Genomic DNA, 22371 nt, shown 5'->3' with positions numbered 1-22371 from the left:
AAAGAGTGTTATGTGCTTTCACACACTGGGAAAGTCTCACTCTGAACAACCAAAGGAGCATATCTGGCTCAAAGGGAAAGGTCTTGACAGCTGCATTATGAGCTCACGTATCTGTACCCCATTTTGTCAAATGCTCCAATTCAGAGAGAACAATTTGCAGCTTACAAAAAAATCCAATACAGGTACATTTGTAAGATGACAAAGTACTGCTTACCTGGCGACTCTCTGTAAAGTTTACTAAGAAGATGGGCCTCATGATCCTTGAGTATCTAACACTGGTTATGTTGCAGATTTTAAGAGCCCCATGGATAATCAAGTCAGTTAAAGCCACCTGTGGAAGAAAGTACAATTCACAGAAAATTACTTAGGGCTTGTGTACCTGGGGAAACTGACTGAATATATATATTTTTTTAGAGCAAAGTGTCCATGCAAGGAGGTATTCCAGAAAAGCTGTAGCTACTTGAAGTCTACAGCTGACCCTGATCTGAGATAGCTTTCCTGTAAAGGCTTAAATGCTTAAGGCTGTCTAAACACCAACCCATAAAAAGCATCTCTTGTAGGGGGTGGGGTTTCAGTGAGTTAAACTGTGTTATTACAGGAAATACTTCAAATAGCTTCCAAGAGAACAATGCAAACAAGGCCACCCTATCTTGCTACATTTTCTTATCCTGAGTTTCACCAACTAGGCCCAGTTTTTGTCATGCTATGATCCAAAATTTAACCTTGAAAAGGAAGGGGTGTGTCAGTGCCATACAGATGATAGCTATGTGCAGTCAAAGCCAGCCCCACCATTTTCATGCTGCCACGAACTCTTTGTGCCCATGAAAACAGAAATAGGAAAAGGCTCAAATTAAAAAACTTTCTGCCCCAAGCATTGTACCTGCAACTAAGCAAAAGGGAACTCACCAGTATTGCCATCATAAGGCAGATATTCTTTGCATCCTTCCAGAATATATTGCGTGGAGTGACTTTTGCAAAGTGCAACAGTCGACTAAAGAATACTAAAAGACATAAGACTTCAACCAGTGAAGTGGCCTGGAAACAGAGGGAAAGTTAAGAAAATGAACTGACTTTGCTGAATTGTCCTATTATTTTTCCCCTAAACACTACAAATATCAGCAGAGCCCCTAATAAACATAACGTATGTTGACAGAAGAGGTTTCTCTGTTTGTATAGCTATACCATATTGCCAACCACCATGTTGGAAATCAACAAAAAGCTCTCCTATTGGAAGAGCTGCATCCACAGATGTTTTGTCCATAGACCTGCACCAGCAGGAGCATGGGTTTTTCATATTTATAGCCAACACAGCTGTGCCCACAAAACTTCATGAAAACCTGCACTCAGGCCGCGAGACCAAGGTAGGAAGGTATGCATCAGATGGGTTCTCCTTTGGGAATTTTTTGTTGACTTGTCTTATTTCAAGCCCTCCCTCACCCACCTTGTATCTATACTTGCAGCTCACAGTTAAAGGGTCATATCTCTAGGTTGTAGGAAAAAAAGCCACAGAGATAATTGATATTATTTATTTCTATTCTTATAGTAATAAACAGCTCAACAGCCTTCTCCACCGAATCCAGGCAGAGAAATACTGATTATTTATTTGCGCAGCAAAGCTATCGTAGGCAGCTTCCCATCTATTCTCCACAATGTACATAACAAAGTTGCAATACTGTTTCCATTTTATCCCAATGGTTACCAAGAATGGAAGTGGGTACACTGCAGGGTCTTCAAACACAGCAAGGGAAAGGTTTACAAAAACGAAGAAGTAGGTGGCTGCTTGCATAGTCCAATGGTTGTAGAGATAATAAAGTCTGGGAAGGAAAACCAGAGTCATTTTAAAATTAGGGTATTAGTACATATATGCATTAATACAAGTGTACAACAGAAGGGATAAAGGTCCTTCCACACTATTAGATGCAGCTTGATTTTAAGTGATCAAGTGCTGGTAGGCAACAAGAAACTATCCTGAGCATTAGCTATTTAAAGATTACCATAACACACACTATTTCTTAGAAGACCACAGGTGGACTCAGCAGGTACCACAAGCAGCTGTTTCCTGAGGTTTTGCAAATCACCCGTGTCTAATTGCTGTTCCAAAGGAAACCAATTCATTTACACAGGTTTTTGCTTCTGATTATGTGGATTGGATGTTTCTCAACTGTTCAAGACAGCTGACTGTAACCACACTTTATCTAACATCACAGAGAAATATAAAGGGGAATACAAATATTGAGAACTCCAATTTTAAATGTAACTATTAGCATGAATCAATCTGGTTTAAAAAACAAAAAACAAATACAAAGTTACCCACCCTTCATAATTGCCCCTTTTCTTAAAATGAGAATATACCACATAAGGTTAATTTAGATGTGTATCATAGAAAATTAGGATTGGAAGGGGCCTCAGGAGGTTATCTAGTACAACCCCTGCTAAAAGTGGGACCATCCCCAGTTAGATCATCCCAGCCAAAGGGCCGTAAAAACCTCCAAGGATGGAGATTCTACCACCTCTCTGGGAAGCCTGCTCCAGTGTTTTACTACCCTCCTAGTGAGAAAGTTCTTCCCAATATCTAAGCTATACTTCCCTTGCTGCTACTTGAGACTGTTGCTCCTTGTTCTGTCATCTGTCACCACTGAGACCAGTCTACCTCCATCCTCTTTTGAATCCCCCACTTCAGGTGGTTAAAGGTTGCTATTAAGTCCCCTCTTCTCTAGGCTAAATAAACCCAGTTCTCTCAGCCTCTCCTTACAAGTCATGTCCCCCAGCCCCCTCACCATTTTTGTTACCCTCCACTGGATTCTCTCCAATTTGTCCACATCCTTTCTGTAGCGAGGGGCCCAAAACTGAACACAATACTCCAGATGTGGCCTCATCAGTGCTGAATAGAGGCGAAGAATCACTTCCCTTAACCTACTGGCAATGCACCTACCAATGCAACCCAGTATGTTGTTAGCCTTTTACAATGAGGGCACGCTATTGGCTCATTCAGCTTACTGTCCACCATAGCCCCCAGGTTCTTTTCTACAGAGTTGCTGCCCAGGCAGTCAGCCCCCAGCCTGTCCTGGTGCATGGGATTGTTCTATCCTAAGTGCAGGACTTTGCACTTGTCCTTGTTGAACCTCATGAGATTCTTTTGGCCCAATCCTCCAATTTTAGGACACCGAATCTTATGGCCCTACCATCCAGCATATGTACTACTCCCCCCAGCTTGGTTGATACGTAATGTTGCAGCTAATCTAACCAAAAAGTTAGTGCCTTTTCAACAAGGCTCATACACACAGAATAAGTCTAGAGTTTGAAAACCAAACCATTTTGGAGACGTGAGCCAAAAGCATTAAAAATATTTCTCCATCACCAGGCATTTTTTGAACACTAGCTTTAAATATCATTGCTGTTTTCAAGCTTTCCATAAAGACTGTAGAAGATAAGTTTTGTTCTCCAGGAGAAGTGAGATGCACCAAAATAATCATGTAATGCTGAACAACAGGGTATTTTTGTGATATCTTTTATTGGACCAATTGTATAGTTGGGAAAAGAAGTCTGATGAGCTTTCAGGTATTTTGCTTAACCCAGGAGTGAGTAATTATTTGGGCCAGTGAGCAACATCGGGAATTTTGGTGAGCTGGGTCAGCACCATCCCCACCTCCCCCAACAGCTCAAAGCTCCCCAAGCAGTCTCACCCCATCCACCTGCCCATGTGGGTCCTGGCCAGTCTCCATGGAGGTCCCAGGATTTCAGGGCAGTGACATAATGGGGCTGGGGCCCACGGCACAGCCACAATCTGTTTCTGCATGCCCCTTACCACAGAACCAAGGCCTGTTGCAGGGGTGTGCAGGCAGCGAGTCATGGCTCTGCCCTCAGCTAAGAAGAAGCATCCGGGAGTGGGATGGGCAGGGGGCAGGGCCCAGCCCTACACTGTTACTGCTCTGCAATCCAAGCCCCAGCCCTGCCTGTCCACCCTGCTCCTGGATGCCACTCCTGGCCCACCCATGGCCCCATCCTGGCCAAGCGTGGAGCAGAACTGTGACCTGCTGCCCACATGCCCCTGCAATGAGCACCAGTTCTGCGGACAGGGGTGTACAGGGAGCAAGTTGTGGCTCTGCCCAGGACCCCAGCCCTGCACTGTCACCACCAAGCCATCTTGGGGTCTCCACAGAGACCAGCTGGGACCTGCATGGGCAGGGTGCACAGCCAGCTGGACAGGAAGGGTCCTTGGGCAAAGTGGCAGCTGTGTCTGGGGCCAGGCCCAGGATCTTGGGGCGGTGATAATAAGGGGCTCAGGCCTGGGCAGAGCTGCAATCTGTTCCCTACATGCCCCTGCATGTGGAACCCATGCCTGTAGCAGGGGCATTCAGAGGGCAGATTGCAGCTCTGCCCTGGCCCCGGCCCCAGCCCCATGCTGTCACCGTTCAGCATCTTGGCCTCACCCACCTGTCCTGCTCCCCACCCACCTGGAGTCCCATCACATCCAACTGGCTGCACATGCCACAGCCAGGGCAAGACTAAGGGACCTGCCACAGGCTGGACAAAATCCGTCAATGGGCTGGATGTGGTCCACACACCATATTTTGCCCAAACCTGGCTTAATTTATATGTCTGTTTCTTTTCCAAACCTGAAGAGAAGTGCTTTATGTCCCCAAATTTATCAAATCTCTCTTCCACCCATACATTTAGTCCGAGATGGCACAAATGCACAATTCTCAGTGGGAAACAGTGTCAATAGATATTCAACAGGACAGGCTTTACTTACACAGAATAGTAAATTAGCTTTCCAAACAAATTCCCTCCCCTTCTCTGTTTGTGGGCAGCTCATAAACAGCTGACATAAGGTATTCTGGGAGAATTTGAGCTCCAATGGTCCTGCTCCCCCCAGCCCTCCCCTGCACTGTACACGGGTTAGAGAGCAGCTCCATCACCCAGGGAGAGCTCAAAGCTTACTGTTCAGGAGCAGAACTGCAGAACGTGCGTGTACATTTTGGTGGGGAGGGGGAAGAGATGCTAGAGCTGCTGGCAAGCGCCATGAAGCTTAAGTCATGTTGCTTGATGGAAATATCTGCCAGGGATCTTAGCCCAAGGCTGGCTAACCTGCAACATGGATGCCACAAGCAGTATGGGTAACCTCTGTGTGTGCCACATGGCACACCAGGGCGGGGACAGGCAGTACAGTAGCAGATAAGGTGGGAAGTAGAAAGCAAAACAGAAAAAGAAATATTGGGAAGGGAACACAGGGAAGGAAGCAGAAAGCAGAGCAGAAGATCAGGCATGGAAAGGTGATCACAGTGGCACTTGGAGAAAAGTGTGGGACTAATTTGTAACATGCCTGCCATGCCAAAAAGGCTGGCCTCCACTGCCTTAGTGTATCCATGCTTAGCCAGAATGGAAGATTTGAGGAAATGAAATGTTTTATAGCTTGGCTGTCTGGTCCAAGCAATCTGATAGCAAAAAAAACACAGAGCACTAACAGAGCTGAAGGGGGTGGGGGGAGCTGAATTAATCACAAAACTTGATTCAATTCTACGCAACCCACAAGTGGGTCACGAGAGTATATGAAAGGGTCGTGAACAAACTTCAAAGTTGATTATCCTTTAAAATGGGAAAAATGTGGGAAACTGACTTTTCCCTTGCAGGTTGGGAAAATTCTAGCCTGTAAGGGGCTGTGTGCCCCTCCCCCTGGGTGCCCTACACATGGTGGGGCTGGGCAGCAGCGGGTCAGGAGTGAGGGGCACTGGGTCAGGAATAGTCACTGATGTTTACAAATGGGTAATGGTACAAAAGAGGTTGAGAACCACTGCCCTAAAGTACTCTTTTACACTCCTTCCCTTCTGTGCTACCTTCTCTTTTAATGCTTTATTGCTAAGGAGTTAAGTTTGTATAGTCAACAGTTCTGTTCACTCTGAATAGGCCTAGTCACCAAAAGGGAATAAATCAATCCGACAGAATTGTTTTGGTTAAAGTCTGCGTGACTTCTGACAAAAAGCACAAGAGGAAAGACTCCCAAACATTTCAGCACCCCTACCCATTTCACCCAGAGGCAGCCAGCCAACAGCTCAGATTTCAATTTAGTATGGTGTTGCCATACCATGCCAAGTTTCTGAAGAGTTCTCTAAAAAGAATAGGAAAACAGCATTCAAGACTTAACATTATTGGCAAGATGACAAAGCAAGGATCCCACTTCCTGTATTCACACATCACACAACTGCCTCACCACATGCTCTGTTTCCCCACCACACACACACACACACACACACACAAAAAGGTAGTACAAACACAGGACAAAGGTTTTATTCCGTTTGCTGCTATTCTTTTATTCCTCAATCCTGCAAAAATGTGAATATACTATATATACTCTTAACTTCATGCATACAAAGAATTCCTTTTAAGCTGCTGAGGATCTGCATATGAACAGAGCAGAGGCTGTACGTAACATTTCATAGAAAAGTAGCTCTGGAAGGACCTTTGGGAGGTCATCTAATCCAACTCCCAGCTTGAGGCAAAAACATCCTTAACAAGCCATCTTAGACAAATGTATGTCTAAACATTTAGGGCTAGTAAACAGAGGTGATCTCTTTTATAAGACCAACAAGATTTTTGCAAAAAAGTGTCTTTAATTGCAAGCTTCTGGGCACACACACGCTTTGTCAGGCATCAGAGAAGAGATTATAAATGTTCTCCTGGGTAGAAATGAAAGATCATGTTTCATAGGATTTCACAGGAGTCAATAGATGGAAAAATTTTTTTGCAAAAATCTTGTTGGTCTAATAAAAGATACCCCCTCTGTCCACGAGCCCCGAATGCTTTTTCCTCTAGACCAATACGGCTACACCTGAATACCTGACACACGGAAGATATTGAATTTTAGCCATTTTTTTGTAATGAAATCTTCATATTTTCCCAATCAGAAAACAACTTTGACCACCTGAAACCTGAGATCCTGCTCCTGCCTTTGTCTAAGGTTATTTGCATCATCACAGCCTCAGAGAAGAGCTGAGACTCCTTACCAGTTAAGGACGGCTGCCCAGAGGGTTTTTCCATCTATTGACCCCTCTGTAAAATCCTATGAAATATGAACTTTCATTTCTACCCAGGAGAACTTCTACAATCTTTTCTCTAATGCCTGATGAAGGGTATTTGTGCCCAAAAGCTTGAAATTAAAGACTTCTTTCCCAGTTGCTTTTTCCTCTAGACCAATACGGCTACAACCTGGATACCTATCTAAACATCTGTAAGACCACAGCCTTGGTAGCTAAGTTAGTTTCCATTTCCCCTTGCATCAAGTAAGACTACTCCTCAACATCCCCCAACTATTAAAGGAAAAACATTTTCCAGTCAAACACTTGAACACTTTGCATGGTAGACCCCAAATATCATGGTGGATTTCAGGTCATTTTATTACCTGACTGCTTGCGGCGAGGTTTCAAATGGAATATTCCTGTTATACTGAGCATCGCAAACAAAAGCTGCCGCCAGTAGAAGATCCTGTAGAAGGGTGGGGGGAGCAAATGCAACAAACAACAAGAAACTCTTCAGTACTTCAAGAATCTAGAACTCTTACTTTACTTTATTTCACACACACTTCCAAAGATACCTTTCAAGGAAGCATAATTTTAACTTTAGATATTTCACAAAACAAGAGATGAATCTGGAAGATCAAAATAATGCTGACCATATTACAACAAAGAGACTTTGCGATATGCAGCTTTGGAAATTATGCATTAATTAACAGCACTTGCGTATTCTCCTGCCCCTGGCACTCTATTCAAATTTAGGAAAAAAACCTTATTTCAGCATTTAAATCTTGAGAAGTAATGCATTTCTATTACAGGCTTGCCTGACTGAAAACAGGCAGAGGAAGGAATAGTTTAGCTAATCACCAGATGATATTGGCAACCAGCTAAGAACTTCAGGAGCACTGAGTTGGGGAGACCTGGCAGGCAGGAAGAATTTTTGCAAGTTTCTTCACTGTGCCAAGACAATGATGTTTATTTGAAGAGTATTCCTGGAAGCAGTTTTCACTATAGCTAAGGAAGGGGTCACAACCATGGCCACAGCAGTGCAGGGTGGTGCTAACTGGGCCAGGATGGGCTGCCTTCTTGCAATCCTGGGACAAACTGCAAGCAAGCCCTTAAAGTCTATTTCCTAGCAATTTACAGCTTCTCCCCTTATGATCTCACCGAGATGGTACCAGACCAACAACAGTCCCTCCAGCATCTGCTAATAAGGGCATTCCTTGAAAAACTTGCAACAGGAAGGAATCTATTTGACCTGCCCTTCACAAATGGAAGTTCATTAGGAATGTTACATGTGTGCACACACCCCGCTGCTCGCCTCTTTTCAAGCTTAGTATCTGTATGCTGAGTTTAAGCACTTAGCATTACTTCAGTTTACCTTTTAACAAAAAGGCTGAGGTAGGCATTTCATGCTTCAGCAACTAAGCCAAGTGTTTTGTTATTGGCCTTAGAAACACAGGATGGAGTGGCACAGACAGCTTCTCTGGTTCAGAGGGCACAGGATACTCTGCCTACGTGAGCCAGTCCATACCAGGGCAGACCTACTGCTGAACAAATCTGCATCCAGTTTAATGGATTAACTATTCAAATGCAGGCATTCACTACAGGGGCCTGCTGGCTTAACCTAGTGACCTGCACAGCTTTTCCTCCAGCACTGCTGCAGTACCCTGCTCTCAGACACCTGAGTCCTTCTATCTACTCTACAGGTACTCCTGCTGTGGTTGACTACACCTCATGCCTACACCCTGTCACGGTGGGGTGGCTCCTAACTACGTCCTTTCAGCCTGGCCCAAGAGGGGGACTGGGGCACCATTGCCAGGTCACAGGTTGAGTCCCAGGCCATCTCAGCATACAGACAGAACCATGGCGGCGGCGGGACAGGGGTTGTCGCCACCTTAGCCATTCTGCCCACGCCTGTGCTGGATGCTGATCCGAAACACCCAGACACCCGCTGCCAACAGGGCAAAACCTATGGGATACGTTTGACTGCACAGACCAGCAGACATGCTGACCACCACAGGCATGTCTGAAAAAGCCCTGCCACCCAGTCCTGCTCAATGGCAACAGCCCCAACCAAGCCAAGGACTCAGGGTTTGAAGGGCACTTGGAAGAACTGGGGCCTTGCAAAAAAAGTGGGGCACCCCACCCCAACGCACTAATGAAACCACAGCCCCTCTCTCAGGTTATGGTTTTCGAATTGTACAGGAGAGCGCTCGTCTCTCATGGGGAGGGGGGGCTCAGCTCCCTCGTCCTTCAAATCCTGGAGGGAGTCGTCGTGCGAGCCAAGGCGCAGCCCCAGCCGGGAAAAAGGGTCCCCCCCGCGCGCTCCCAGCCGGGGCCCTGGTACCTGTTGCGCGGGCAGCGCCTCGGCGGAGCGGGGCCGGGCGGCGCCGGGGAGCAGGCAGCCCGCGCGGGGAAGGACTTCGCGGAGGGGGCGCGGGTGCGGCCGGGCAGCACGACAAGGCGCCCGCTTGTCTTCCCTCCCAATACTGGTGCTGTGGGTAAAGCCGAGATCTTTTACTAGACCCACTCAAAACTCTTCCTTGCCAGCTTTGGGGTAGGACAGCTACCCGTCGTCAGGCTGAGAAGTGCCTACCGTTGGTTTGGCTGGGGATCCAAACTCGTTGAAGAGGTGATGCCTTTTATGACAGTGTTTCTCCACGTCCCAAAAGCGGGCGGCAGGGATGTATGAAAGGGTCATGAAGCAACTTTAAAAATGGATCAACAAACTTGACAAGTGGATTCTCCTTTAAAGGAGACAAAACATAAGAAACGGTGGCCTTTCCCCTGCAGGCTGGCAGAGTTTCAGCCTGCGAGGGGTTGCTTGCCCCCAGGCCCACACACTGATGGGTTGGGACCTGGAGGGGCAGCGGGTCAGGGGTGTGGGGCACTGTCCAGCTCAGGGCAGGGGGTTGGACTCAATGATCTACTAAGGTCCCTTCCAACCCTAAACATCTATGAAATCAATCAGTGTTTACCAAAAAAGGTTGAGAGCCACTGTTTTATTAGACCAGACGAGTTTTGCCTGTCAGCAACCAGAGGTGCAGGGCCCCAGAACCCAGAAACCCCTGCACCGATCTCTTCGACAGCTAGCAGGTTTCATGGCCTCAGCAGGGGCTAGCAGGCCTGCAGCTTTCACCCTGCTGCGCCTTAACGCATACAGTGTCACCCATGTAATGAGTTTTGCTTGCCCGCATTTTGAGGTACAGTTTCCCCCAAGCCTCTGCTCCTATCTCCTTGAAACTTGGCAGGCTTCGTGGCCTCAGCAAGAGCTCCCACCCCTGCAGTTTTCACCCCCCTGTGACTTAACGCACACATGTGACACGAGTTTTGCTTTGAGAACTTTGGGGTGCAGTTTCCCAAAAACCCCTGCAACAATCTCCTTGAATCTTGGCACACGTCAGCTCTCAGCAGAGGCTACTATCCCTGCAAGTTTCCTCTGAATCAGCCAAAAGACAACAAAGTTATAGATATTTCATTGATTCCCCATTATACCCTATTCGGAAGCTCGGAATCAATTCGGAAAGCCTAAAGCTTCCCGCAATTCAATTCAGATTAGTAGATTTGGCCTCCAAATCATCTGAATCATCTCTGAATCCAAATCATGATCCGAAGCTTTGCACAGCCCTAATGCTTAGGTGTCTCTTTTGTGGCTTCCCTTGTGGCTTCAGTCTCCAACATCCTTAAGAACAGTTGCTGAGGGCAACTCTCAGGTGGCCCTCCCCAGTTTGCTTCCAGGTTAGCGCATGCCTGTGGGGATATGCTCAGGAATGATTTTGCAAGGACACACCGCCACTACAGTATAGACCAAGGGTGCCAACCCTTGGCACGAGTGGCACACACAGCCACTTTGTTTGGTTTGCAATTCCAGCAGGAAGCATAGAGAACAGTGCAGATTAGTAAGAAAGCAGAGCAATGGATCCGGCAGGAAAGAGAGCAGAGCAAAGAACCTGGCAGGGGAAGGGGAGCAGAATGGCATTTGGCAAGGGGGCAGGGCTTACTTTGTGGTATGCTAGCCAAAGAGGTTTGCCCCCTGGTGCCTGCCTTCCTGTGATCAGAGACCTGACAAAGAATGCCTTGCATTCAAAAGCTTGTGTAACTTTACCCCAATTACATAGTTGGTCCAATCAAAGTTACCGCCTTAAGAAGTCTTTGGCTTTCACGTGCCTTCTGGAACATCATGGTTACACTTTTACATTACCATTAAAGCAAAAGAAAGATTTCATTCCATTTTCTTACTGAAATACAGCAGCTCTCTCTAATCAGGGAACTGTCAAACTCTAGTCAGAGTTTTCCTGCAATCAGCTTCTGCCAGCTGGGGGAGTAGACCATTCTAATGCTAGGGATCTGTAGACCCCATTTGCCTCAACCAGCATTTCTTAAGTACCATCAGCTTATCTACCCATCTATATTTTCTATTGTATTCCCAGGGAGCACATGTACATTATGCAGATGAGTCCCTCCCCCCCTCCCCCCCATATGCATCTGTCTGTCATTTCAGGTGATATCCATGATTTACAATTGTATCTAAGAAATGTAGAAATATATACAACCTTTCAGACCTGCCAATTCAATTTCCTTAGCTATCAGTTATTCAAGAAAGATATAGTCTCTCTCACATTCTATTTAAGGGGTGAAAAATAATAATCTCTGTATAAGATTCCAGGTGTTTATCTCCTGATTCCCTCTATGAGTCTTCCCTTTGAAATGTACAGTTGTTTGGGATTGGTGGATCACCTTAAGAGGCGTACCGGCATTTGGGCTGATATATATATATGCAAATGCAGACTCTCAAGGTGGAAACAGATGTTGTCTGATTTATCATTTGTGCCACCTTAATTTTTTTTTTAAGGTGGCACAAATGCAGAGCAAACAGACATCCTTACCTTTTGTTGCACCACATGACCTGAAAATCAGAGGCACAACAACAGGTAGTAATAGACTCTGCCACTTTATTGAGGTGGACATCTGTTACCTTGTGGTGCTTTCCCTGCTCAGCTTTCCCCACTACGGGTTTGGCTGGATAGGAGAAAACCCCCCTTTTCCTGCTGCCCCAAACCTGCGCTGTGGGTTGGGACAGTGGGGGAAAAGTGCTTCCATGCTCAGCCAGCCCCAAAGGACCAGGCAGGGGAAGAAGAGCAGAATGGCATTTGGCAAGGGGGCAGGGCTTACTTTGTGGTATGCTGGCCACAGGGCTGGCTGGGTTGGGGAACAGCTGGCATTTCCTGGCTGCCTCAGACCTACACTATGTGGGGTAACCTCTAGTGTTCCTCGCTGCTCCAAACTTGTGGGTCCATCATCAAGGGCAGGACAAAGGGTGACATGTATTATACCCTGTGCATTGCCACGACACAAAGCAGCACATCTGAATCACTCCATTTGACAACATCTGTTTCTAGCCTCAGAGGTTATCTTCTGCTGCTAGGGTTTCTCTGAAGTATGAAGAGCTATTGTCTGGTGCAAGTCATACTTCATTTAACCATCACTCCCCTGATTATTATCAGTCATGTTATGAAAATACAAAAATGCATTCATACCCAAAACTATGGTTCATATGAATAAAAAACATGGTAAAACTGAATATAGTTTAACATTAGTTATAAATAGAGACCAAACACTACATCAGTAAATCTAATTTGGAAAAATATCTATGCATGATACATGGCAAACCCCCAAATCAACCCTGCTTTGGGTGGGTTTATAACATACATACACACCCTGGCATGGTAAGTGACCTCCATGTGGCTCTCAACCTCCCTTTAATCCTGCCTGTGTTTGTAAGACTGACAGCTCAAGACCTGAAACTCAAACAATGGGCGTCTACATGTGATGCCATGCCACCATAGCAATGTGCTATGGCAGCGTAGCAACCACATACATCTACATGTGACAAGCTGCTACTTCACTTACTTCACTGTAGCGACATGCTCCCTCATTATAATGCGCTGCTAGGGCGAAGGAAAGGCTAAAAATAACCATGTGCCCAGCATACGGTGCAGTACGGGCTGCTACTGTGCCGTGCTTTACTATTTCCAAAAGGAAATAGTAAAGCACAGCACAGTAGCAATGTCACCATATGGGCATGTGTAGATGCACAAGTGTGACGTACTTTCTTCCTTCATTGCATTATGGGCCTCTTGTCCTCTAAGAGAAATTCTGACAGTGCTCAGGCCAGATCAGTTGTCTGAATATGATCAAGTTTTATAATGGAATTTGGTTACAACCTTCATTAGTAAGAGCATTGCCAACAGAGAGGGGAGTGATTATTCCCCTCTATTCAGCACTGGTGAGGCCACTTCTGGAGTACTGTGTTCAGTTTTGGGCTCCCTACTACAGAAAGCATGTGGACAAAATGGAGAGAGTCCAGCAGAGGGCAATGAAAATGGTTAGGTGACTGGGGGACATGACTTATGGGGAGAGGCTGAGGGAACTGGGCTTATTTAGTCTGGAGAAGAGAAGACTGAGAAGGGGATTTAATAGTAGCCTTCAGCTACCTGAAGGGTTGTGCCGAAGAGGATAGAGCTAGACTGTTCTCAGTGGTGGCAGATGACAGAACAAGGAGCAATGGTCTCAAGTTGCAGCAAGGGAAGTTTAGATTAGATAACAGGAAAAACTTTCTCACTCAGAGGGTAGTAAGGTGCTGGAGCAGGTTACCCAGAGAGGTTGTGGAATCTCCGTACTTAGAGGTTTTTATGATCCGGGTAGGCAAAGCCTTGGCTGGGGTTGTATAGCTTAGGATGGTCCTGTGTTGAGCAGGGGGTTGGATTAGATGACCTCCTGAGGTCCCTTCCAACCCTCATTTTCTATGATTCTATGATTCACTATAGCAAGGCTAGAAAATATCTCTGTAATCAGTGGTCAGAACAGACACCCCAGATCCAAACTCTGATGGGGTTCAAACCTGAACTCAGACTCTACAGCTGAGGTATGTCTCCCAGTAGCGTAACTAGGGCAGGGTGACTGGGTCAGTCATTCTGAGCACTAACTTATTTGGGGGACAAGAAAAAAAAAACTGCTGCTACAGCTGCACTATCACATTGATGGTGCAGTGGCAGCTGGAAGTCCCTGATGGTCCCATCTATAGTGGCTTCCCCAGGTTCCTGCCCACATTATTACACCTCTGATGTCTCCTAAATAAAATCGTGAATCATAAATTTAGTGAGCTTACATCATGGGAACTTATCTGTGCAGCTCCTGGGCAGATAAAAGACTCCACAGCTGAGTCAAGTGCATACTGCTGACAAATAATACCCTGCAAGCACAGAGAGCTTCCTTTTCTGTTCTGCTAACAAAAGGCTGCAAGAAGGGAGAGCTTTGAGCAGGGACAGTGTAAGTGTAAATTTGGCCAAGGCTACTCACAAGCATACAGCCCTAATTCCACTCATGTATTCTCTGAGCACAGTGGAATCAGTATAAATAATCTACCTCTGACAAGAACCCAAAAGCAATACACACCCAAATTTCAACAATCTTGCACCCTCAGGCAAGGCTTTAATGGAATCTTGTGTACTTTTGTGACAATAGAAAAAAACATTTATACTTCCAATTTATACACCCAAGTATTGCATTAGCTTTCTCAGCCATAGTCTCACACTAGAGCTCACGTTCGATTAGTTATCTTCCATTGCCCCTATGTCTTTTACAGTCTCTGCTTTCCAGTTTACAGTTCCCAATTGAGCAAGTGTGACCGTCAGTCTTTGTTTCTAGCTACAGAATTTGGGTGCACTTGGAACTCATGCTTTTCAACTGAGCCCAAATTATCTAGACAATTTCTCCACCATTATTTTCCACTCCACTGATTTCTGTCATTCTTATCATCAGCAATGATTTTATATTTTCTTCCAGATTATTGGTCATAATATTGAACAGCACTGGGCCAACCACAGATCCCTGCAGAAACACACACAGTAGATAATGATTCTCCACTTAATACTATTTTTGTGGTATATGAGAGTCCATTTTAATTCATTTAATATGTGCTGCATTTATCATAGATGGTGATAATTTTTTAATTAGGTTAGCATATAGGACCGTGAAAAAAATTCTTACGGGAAGCTGAGGTATGCTACCTAGTATTAATTATTCTACCATGCATTAATTCTTCACTGATTGCATTGCAATCTTTTTGTGGTTTTAGTGGGGATTTGAACCATAACTAGCCTGTAGTCATTCAGATAATCACATTTGCCCTTTAGATTACTGACATAAAATTGGGTCTTTTTCAGTCTTCTGAAACTCCCCTCAAGTTCCAAGATTTGTTAAAAATCAATGAGTGGTTGAGTCAGATCATTGTCCAACTGTTTCAGAATTCTTAGATACAAATTACCTGGTCCTGCAGATATAAAATAGAATCTACAGATTAACAGATTATAAATATAATCTAATATAAATATAGGAGGGACCTTTGTTAACATCTAGTGTGACCTCCTTTATAACAGAAGGTATGGGTCTTCCCTGAATCCCTTTGGACTGACCACATCTTTCAGGGAAAACATCAAATCTCAACCTGAAAATTTCAAGTGATGGAGAAACCACTACAATTCATCATAAATTATTCCATTGGCTAAGTATCATCACCATTAAAAAAACTGCCTTGTTTCTAGCCTGATGTTTAGCTTCAACTTCCAGCATTGAACCTGGTTATATATTTGTCTGCTAAAATGAAGAACCCTCTTTTCACACTTCTGCTCCTTCTTAGATATTTGTAGGCTCTGATCACAACAGCCTTTAATCTTTGTATTGATAAAATAAATAGAGCTCCAGGGCTGTTTCTTCCTAAACAGATTTTATGATCATTTACTCATCCTTGTGGCTCTTCTCCAAACCGCTCCTGAACATCCTTCCTGAATTGTGCAGTCCCAAACAAGGCACAGTCTTCCAGCAGCAGTTGTCCCTCTTCTGCCCAATAAAGACTTAATCTCCATGCTCCTGTCCAGTATTCCCATTTATATATCCAAAGGTCCCTGCTTCCTAGGACTGAGTTACCCATCCTATATGTATGTTCTTTTTTTCCAGATGGATGGTTGCACATTGAGGTGCCAGTTTACCAAGTGACTCACAGTGCTCCGAGTAATAACCTGATGGTTTTTTGCAGAGTTTATCAGGAATGATTTGTTTTCTTCCAAGTCCTTGTTAAAAATTGACCCTGCAGAATACCCCTGGAAACAATCTACTCGCTGCTGATTCTCTCATTTAACTTTAGGGCCTGCTATTGAATAGTCTATCTGTTGTTCAAATAAAACTGTGTCATTATTACTTTCAGCTGTGAACATCATCCAGCTGTTTTCCAAAATACAGAACCTGTTTTATGTTTATTGAATTTTTTTGCATTGTTATTGAAGAGTTACCATAGTAATCCCCCCCTCCCCCCGCTTGTATTTCTTGTATTTACGATTCCTTCTTACTGTCCTTAATTGAACTGCCCATGGGTTTCCATTATCTTTAGCCTCCCCTATCAATGCTTACAAGTCAGAACTGCAAAGTGATGACCCTGTCAAGTTCCCTTTCTTTCCATTTTAGATGTAAAATATTGATTTCAGGTTTGCCTTTCCTTTTTATTGCCTGGGAGGTTCCCTGTTATAGCCCAGGGTTGAGAAAGCTGGATTGCCTGGGGGCTGCTCTGCCTCACCTCTCCGCAGCACAGTCAGCCAGCGCTGCAAGAAGGGCAAAGAAGATGAGAAGTCACAGCTCTGTCTGAACGGATCAGAGGAGGGAAAGTTTCCTCGTATTAGCATGGGCTGCCCTGCAGGGGCAAATGAGCCCCCCTTTGGCCTCTGCTCCCACGGTTGAAGCCAACTGCGCGGCGGTGGCAGCGGCATTTCCAGCCATGCAGCGCCGATTGTCATCCCTCAGCCCCCGTGACTGGGGCGGGCAGGGAAGCACCGCCCACACACGGCGGGAGGCGGACGAACATGGCGCTGGGCTCGGAGGCGCTGTCGGAGCGGCCGGTGCAGCTGGCTCTGGTGCTGGCCTTCGCCTCGGGCGTGCTGGTGGGCTGGCAGGCCAATCGCGTGCGCCGCCGCTTCCTCGACTGGCGCAAGCGGCACCTGCAGGCCCAGCTGGTGGCCACGCAGAAGAAGCTGGACCTGGCCTGACAGGTGAGCGCGGCTGTGGGAAGCGGCCCCGCACCACGTGCTCGCCTTGCGCATGCGTATCCCGCGGGGCCGGGCCCTCGGCGTCCTGACAGCCCTCCACCCCCCTCCTATAGGTAGAGATGCGTGTGCACACATGCCATAGCTGTGTGAGTATACATGCATGCATATCTATATATGTGTATGTATATGTCCAGGGGGACTGGACCCGATGATCTACAAGGTCCCTTCCACCCTCTATCTATTATAGACACACACACATTTATTTATTTATATTATACACACACATATAATACAGACACACACATTATATATATATCTATATATCTATATATACATTATAGACACACACACATATGTATATGTATATATATGTGTGTGTGCATATGTCTATATGTCTATATACATCTATAGATATTGTCAGGACCAGACTTTCGGTGGGAGGGGAGGTGGCGATTGCCTTTGGCCCTGCGCGCTTTCGGGGGCCCTGCTGAGCCAGACGGGAGCTGGGCGGAGTAGCTGCAGCCCTGCCTTTCACAGTGTTAAAGGGGCCTCACACAGGCTGATTTGCCCCAGGCCCTGCACCCCTCTATGACCATCTCTGGATATGGTGTATATGTATATATGTATATAGATGTAGACAGATATGTTTTGTGCAGGGAGGGGAGAGTAGCATATAAAATGTGGCAAGATTGCTGCCTGGTTCAGACTGGCTTTGTGTCAGCATCCAAACTTCTAAATTTTGTACCGTCCTTCCGGAAAACTCCCAAACCAATATTACCAATGGTAAACTTCTAATAAGGGATGCATTATATGTTTGTGAGGGGTTAGTAAGGGGATCCTGAGCTAGGACTTGATATAGCAGAGCTCCATCTTACAATAGCAGGGCTCCCGCCCCCAGTTTTGTTTGGCAGAAGCACAGCACAGTAATGGTATTGTCTAGAAATGCCAAGTGATTTGTCCTTAGTAAAGTTTGGTTTTTAGGGGATTGATGGGCCATTAAGTTTTGGGCTGTTTGGCTGTCTTTTCTAAATTGCTGAAAACGTCATGTCTTACATCAGGGGTGTCAAACATGGACCCAAGCTGGATCTAGCTAGGTCATCCAGCCTGCCAGTTTTGCCCCTCTTGGCTGCCAGACATCCAAGTGAAAGCAGTGGTGCTGGAGCCCCAGCAGCACTGCAGGAAGAAGCCCAGCACTGCAACTTATTCCAGCAGCAGTAGCCAAGTGCCGGCCATGCCAGGGTTCTTCCCAGCAGGTCCCCCCATTTAGACTGGCCAGAGTGGGTGCTGTGTGCGCTTGATCCAGCATGCAGGGGTCCCTGTCTGTTACCTGGCCTGCTAGCAGGTCCTATGCCATGAGACCTGTCTTACATGACTGATTACTTCCTACAAGGTTTGATTTGATGTGGACATTACGCATCCTGGAACTATCACATTTGAGAGCTCTGGCATGTTTGAATGTTTGCAGGGAAGGAACATGAGTAGCAGGGGAACAGAGGTTTGCATGTGACAAGTGTTCAAAGAACAACAAAGTCCACATTTTCAAGTGCCCGTATGGCATGATGTGGTTATTATAAGCAGCGCTGACACTGTTGCATCTCCTGTACATGTCTGCCTTCTTTGAAAATGTATCGACATTATATAAGTCAGATACTACACTGTCATTTTTTAAGTTTAATTTTAAGATTTTCCATTCCAAAGGACAAATTGTAGACAGCTGTAAACAGACTGTTACATTCTACATCATTTTATAGCCTGCTCTAAATTCCTGACATTTCAAGCTTGCTTTATTGTAGCTTATCAGTCTCAATGCTGTCTGTGCTTGGAGTATTTCCAGACCTGTTTATTTTTTTGTTTTTGGGGTTTTTTTTAAATATAGTATTCTAACCTATTTTTCTTTGAGATTATTTTTCTCTCCTGCTGGAGTATTGTAACTATGGTTTAACATAAGTGAACATTGTTTTGACTGTATTTTTTATTTATAATTTAAATTACTTCAGGTTTGCAATGTAGCATTCACATCTATATTTCACTTTCTTTAACAGCCTGACTGGGATGGAAGTCGACAATTGAATGAACATAAACAGACTCCTGCTCCCTTTTTATCTAAATATATTTGAAGAAATGAGGTTTTATACAATACAAATATCTTCACACACTTCTTCACTTGAAAAAGAAGGCATCTGTGGTATAATACAGTCTCGCTTGCCCAAACTGACATCTCCAAAAATGATCTTCATGCATATTAAAATAACCTCTGTATGGCTATGATGAGTTAAATTGGTACTGTGACTGCATGTCTGTTGCCTTGTATTTTTGAGGATTGTTCTAAGGACAGTTTGACATGCCTGTTCTCAGAGACAACCCGAGCAGGGTGAGGGGCCTGGGGCAAATCAGCCTGTGCGGGGCCCTGCCCCTGGACACGAGGAAGCTGGCAGCAGATTCAGTGGCGAGGGGCCGGGGGGTGCCGAGCGGCCAGACATGAAGTTGGCAGCAGCGCGGAATCGCCGCAACCATTCCGTCTGGCTCCACAGAGCCTCCCAAAATGCCGGGCCTGGGGCAGTCACCCTGATTCGCACCCCGCAGAGACGGTCCTGTTCTATTTCTTTACTTTTCTATTTCCTTGTCCCTGTGTCTTTTGACTCTAAAGCTGCTTCTGAACAGTATATGACTCTTACCACCAAAACTGTCAATATTTAAAGCTAATAAAATGTAATTTAGATCGTTTGTTAAATACAAACTTTTGTAAAGTAAAAATATAGCTTACGAAACATGTTAAGAGCCTAATGTTAAAGCCCAGAGAGGAGGTGGGAACAAGCACGTGAGCAAAAGTCAGTGAAAATTATAGAATGGCACACAAGTATACATGGGTGAGATAAAATCATGAATTCATGATTTCATCTTAGGCATAAAATTCAGAGTCTCTATCAGTCCTTTAGACTTACTTTTTAAATCAGGAATATGTCCAGCAAAGATGCTTGTTATTTAGTAGAAGTCCTTGGGATTTTTTGATGTTTTGGGGGGGACGGGGAGACAAGGCTCAGCCTCGTGCTTCAGGTGTCTTGTCTATTGCTATTTTTCTATCTCCCTGCACTCTTATTCACAACTGTTTTCCTCCAGAATTTTCTTTCATGAATTTCAAAGGAAGTCTGTACTCATTTTAAAACACGTTGAGCAGATGATGCAAAGTATACTCCATGTAGATTCAGAATTTGGTTAGCACTTTATTCTCAAGCTAATGTAATGCTTCCCTGCTACCTCTCCTGTCATTTTGCTTTTCCTAGGGTTTCTTACATTTGAGTAGGTGACATTAGATGCTTTGGGTTGTGTGACTGGCACCTGCCACACTGAACAACAGGCTTATGTAACATTTTCTTCAAGAGTGCTAAAGATAGGTCAACAAAATGCAGTTACACTTTTACAACTAATGCTATATTAAGTTACATAAAAGTGATATGGCATACATTTTATGAGCAGGCTGTACCAAATGGGGCTGAGATCAGTATTTAATAGGTACCTGTATTATTTATTGGGCAACATGAATCATGTAATAGCTCAAACTGCACATGCTGTTAAATTATACCTGTACATTTTTTTTTTATGAATAAATATCAGGTATTTTCATAAGCTCTTTTTGCCATGGATTGTCCTAATGTGTATCCCATATTTCTTAAAAGTAAATGGTGGGAGTGACAAAGATTTCTATGCAATACCTCTAATTTTTGAACGTTCTGCGTTTAAACCATATCTGATAGTGAATTTTACCATTTTAATATGGGAACAGTGGAGACTTAGCCTGCCTGTCAGCTGCCTGCATCTAAAATGGTACAGTTCTTCTGCGGGGGTGGGGGGGCTGCAGTGGTGCCATTACACCACTCTGATTCCTGGCCCACCCAATCTCTAGCTAAAAACCTTAATTCGGGTGTAGAAATAACTGACAGTGAAGTATCGGAGGCACTGTCAAGATGCTCAAGAAAGCTAATTTAGTTTTGTGAATATGAATTAGAAATGTACATTTAACTATAATATCTACAGGACTAATGGCAGTCTGTTTTGCCCATTTTGACCTAGTTTGGTGTTTTCTTAAATTTTATGTATACAACCAAGCAAGTAAGTGCACATTCCAATAGTTATATTTGTTTTTTGCTTTGGCTGTGAACTGAATAATATAGTACTAGCCCTCTAACATATTGGTAGAGCATCTAGTTAACTGGAATTAAATACGCATTGTTCTATGTGCACATCCAGACAAGCATGGATGTTTGGTTTCCCAGGGACAATTAGCAGTGGCACACCTTGTGCCAATGCTACTTGTTCCCCGGGAATGCCTGTGCCAAGTGTGTTCTGTTGTGTGGCAGGTTACCCCAGGTGGGGTAGGGGAGGCTGGGGCAGCAACTGTGCTGGCTCCAGGAGCCTTACTTGGGGGCCTTGGGGAGCTGTAGCCACAGCCCTCCTGCAGCTGGCAACTGGAGCATGGCTCTAGCCAGCCAGGCTCTGGTTTTGGGTGGCATGTGCTGCCACCACTTGCGCTGCCCTTCTTGTTTTTGGCTTGGATTTTTTTGACCAAAAAAACCCTCTCATGCCGCAAGGCAGCGGCATGGGGAACACCTGCACGCACAGCGTGGCACTGCAGATGGGTCTGCAGAGCCACATATCGCATGCCCGCATGTCCACACTTGTCTGAACACGGCCTGTGTGATAACTAGTGCACCGTCTGCACCCACCTCCCCTTTTTCAAAATCCTAGATGTGCCCACGAATTGTTCTGTCAGAGCCCGTTTCTAAGATTATTTCCTTTCCCTTAAATGCCCCTTATGGCCAAGACTGAGGGTGTCTCTGCAGGCTTGGACGCTGTTAATGAAGGCAGCAGCTTCATCATCTTTTTCTTCCGACTCCCTGTAAGAAGTCCAGCTTGCAGAGCGCGAACCGGCCTGGCCAAACCTCTTCCATCCCGCCCGTGTCCTCATCTCTCGCCAGCCGCTTGCGCGCGCCCTGAGCTTTTTCTGGGGACTGTAGCTCCCATGATGCACTGCGGCTGCGTGGCTCGCGGCCCGGGGTTTACTGCCCCACTCTCGTTGCGTGCTGGGACTTGTCGTTCTCTGCGTTCCCGAGCGCAGAGTTCGACCCCGTGCCTCCGTTGCATGCTGGGAATGTTAGTACTTCTGTTGCCTTCGGGCTCCGTGGCAGCTAGGTCTCTGGGCGCCGCGGGAGGACGTCACCGGGGAGCGCCCGGGCGTTCGTTGCCGTGGCGACGATGGCCGGGCTGGGGCG

The 22371-nt window shown here is 45.5% G+C and overlaps 2 protein-coding genes and 1 long non-coding RNA gene across 3 annotated transcripts in view; 2 read left to right on the top strand and 1 right to left on the bottom strand.

Annotated features, from left to right (window-relative positions):
• The window catches only part of LOC102383087 (two pore calcium channel protein 2-like), a 33684-nt gene extending 21771 nt beyond the window's left edge, over positions 1-11913 (bottom strand). Inside the window, exons 1-6 of the mRNA XM_014526265.1 lie at positions 11897-11913; positions 9358-9505; positions 7397-7479; positions 1700-1814; positions 907-1035; positions 215-331 (exon numbers count right to left, since the gene is read on the bottom strand). Coding sequence (XP_014381751.1) covers positions 215-331; positions 907-1035; positions 1700-1814; positions 7397-7479; positions 9358-9505; positions 11897-11913 — 609 coding nt within the window. The remainder of the gene's footprint in view (positions 1-214; positions 332-906; positions 1036-1699; positions 1815-7396; positions 7480-9357; positions 9506-11896) is intronic.
• A 5200-nt stretch (positions 11914-17113) lies between these two features.
• On the top strand, positions 17114-19393 carry LOC112548207. The gene is made up of 2 exons (XR_003092007.1): positions 17114-17250; positions 19147-19393. It is a non-coding gene; the product is annotated as an uncharacterized LOC112548207 (long non-coding RNA).
• Positions 19394-19582: 189 nt separating this feature from the next.
• NPHP1 (nephrocystin 1) overlaps positions 19583-22371 on the top strand; it is a 71583-nt gene continuing 68794 nt past the window's right edge. The window contains exons 1-2 of the mRNA XM_025193025.1: positions 19583-19692; positions 22117-22252. Coding sequence (XP_025048810.1) covers positions 19583-19692; positions 22117-22252 — 246 coding nt within the window. The remainder of the gene's footprint in view (positions 19693-22116; positions 22253-22371) is intronic.

The sequence above is a fragment of the Alligator sinensis genome, unplaced genomic scaffold (genome assembly GCF_000455745.1).
Source record: "Alligator sinensis unplaced genomic scaffold, ASM45574v1 scaffold538_1, whole genome shotgun sequence".
In the NCBI taxonomy this organism is placed as follows: Eukaryota; Metazoa; Chordata; order Crocodylia; family Alligatoridae; genus Alligator; species Alligator sinensis.
Note: the sequence above shows the minus strand (reverse complement) of the source record. Positions and strands in the feature narration are given on the sequence as shown.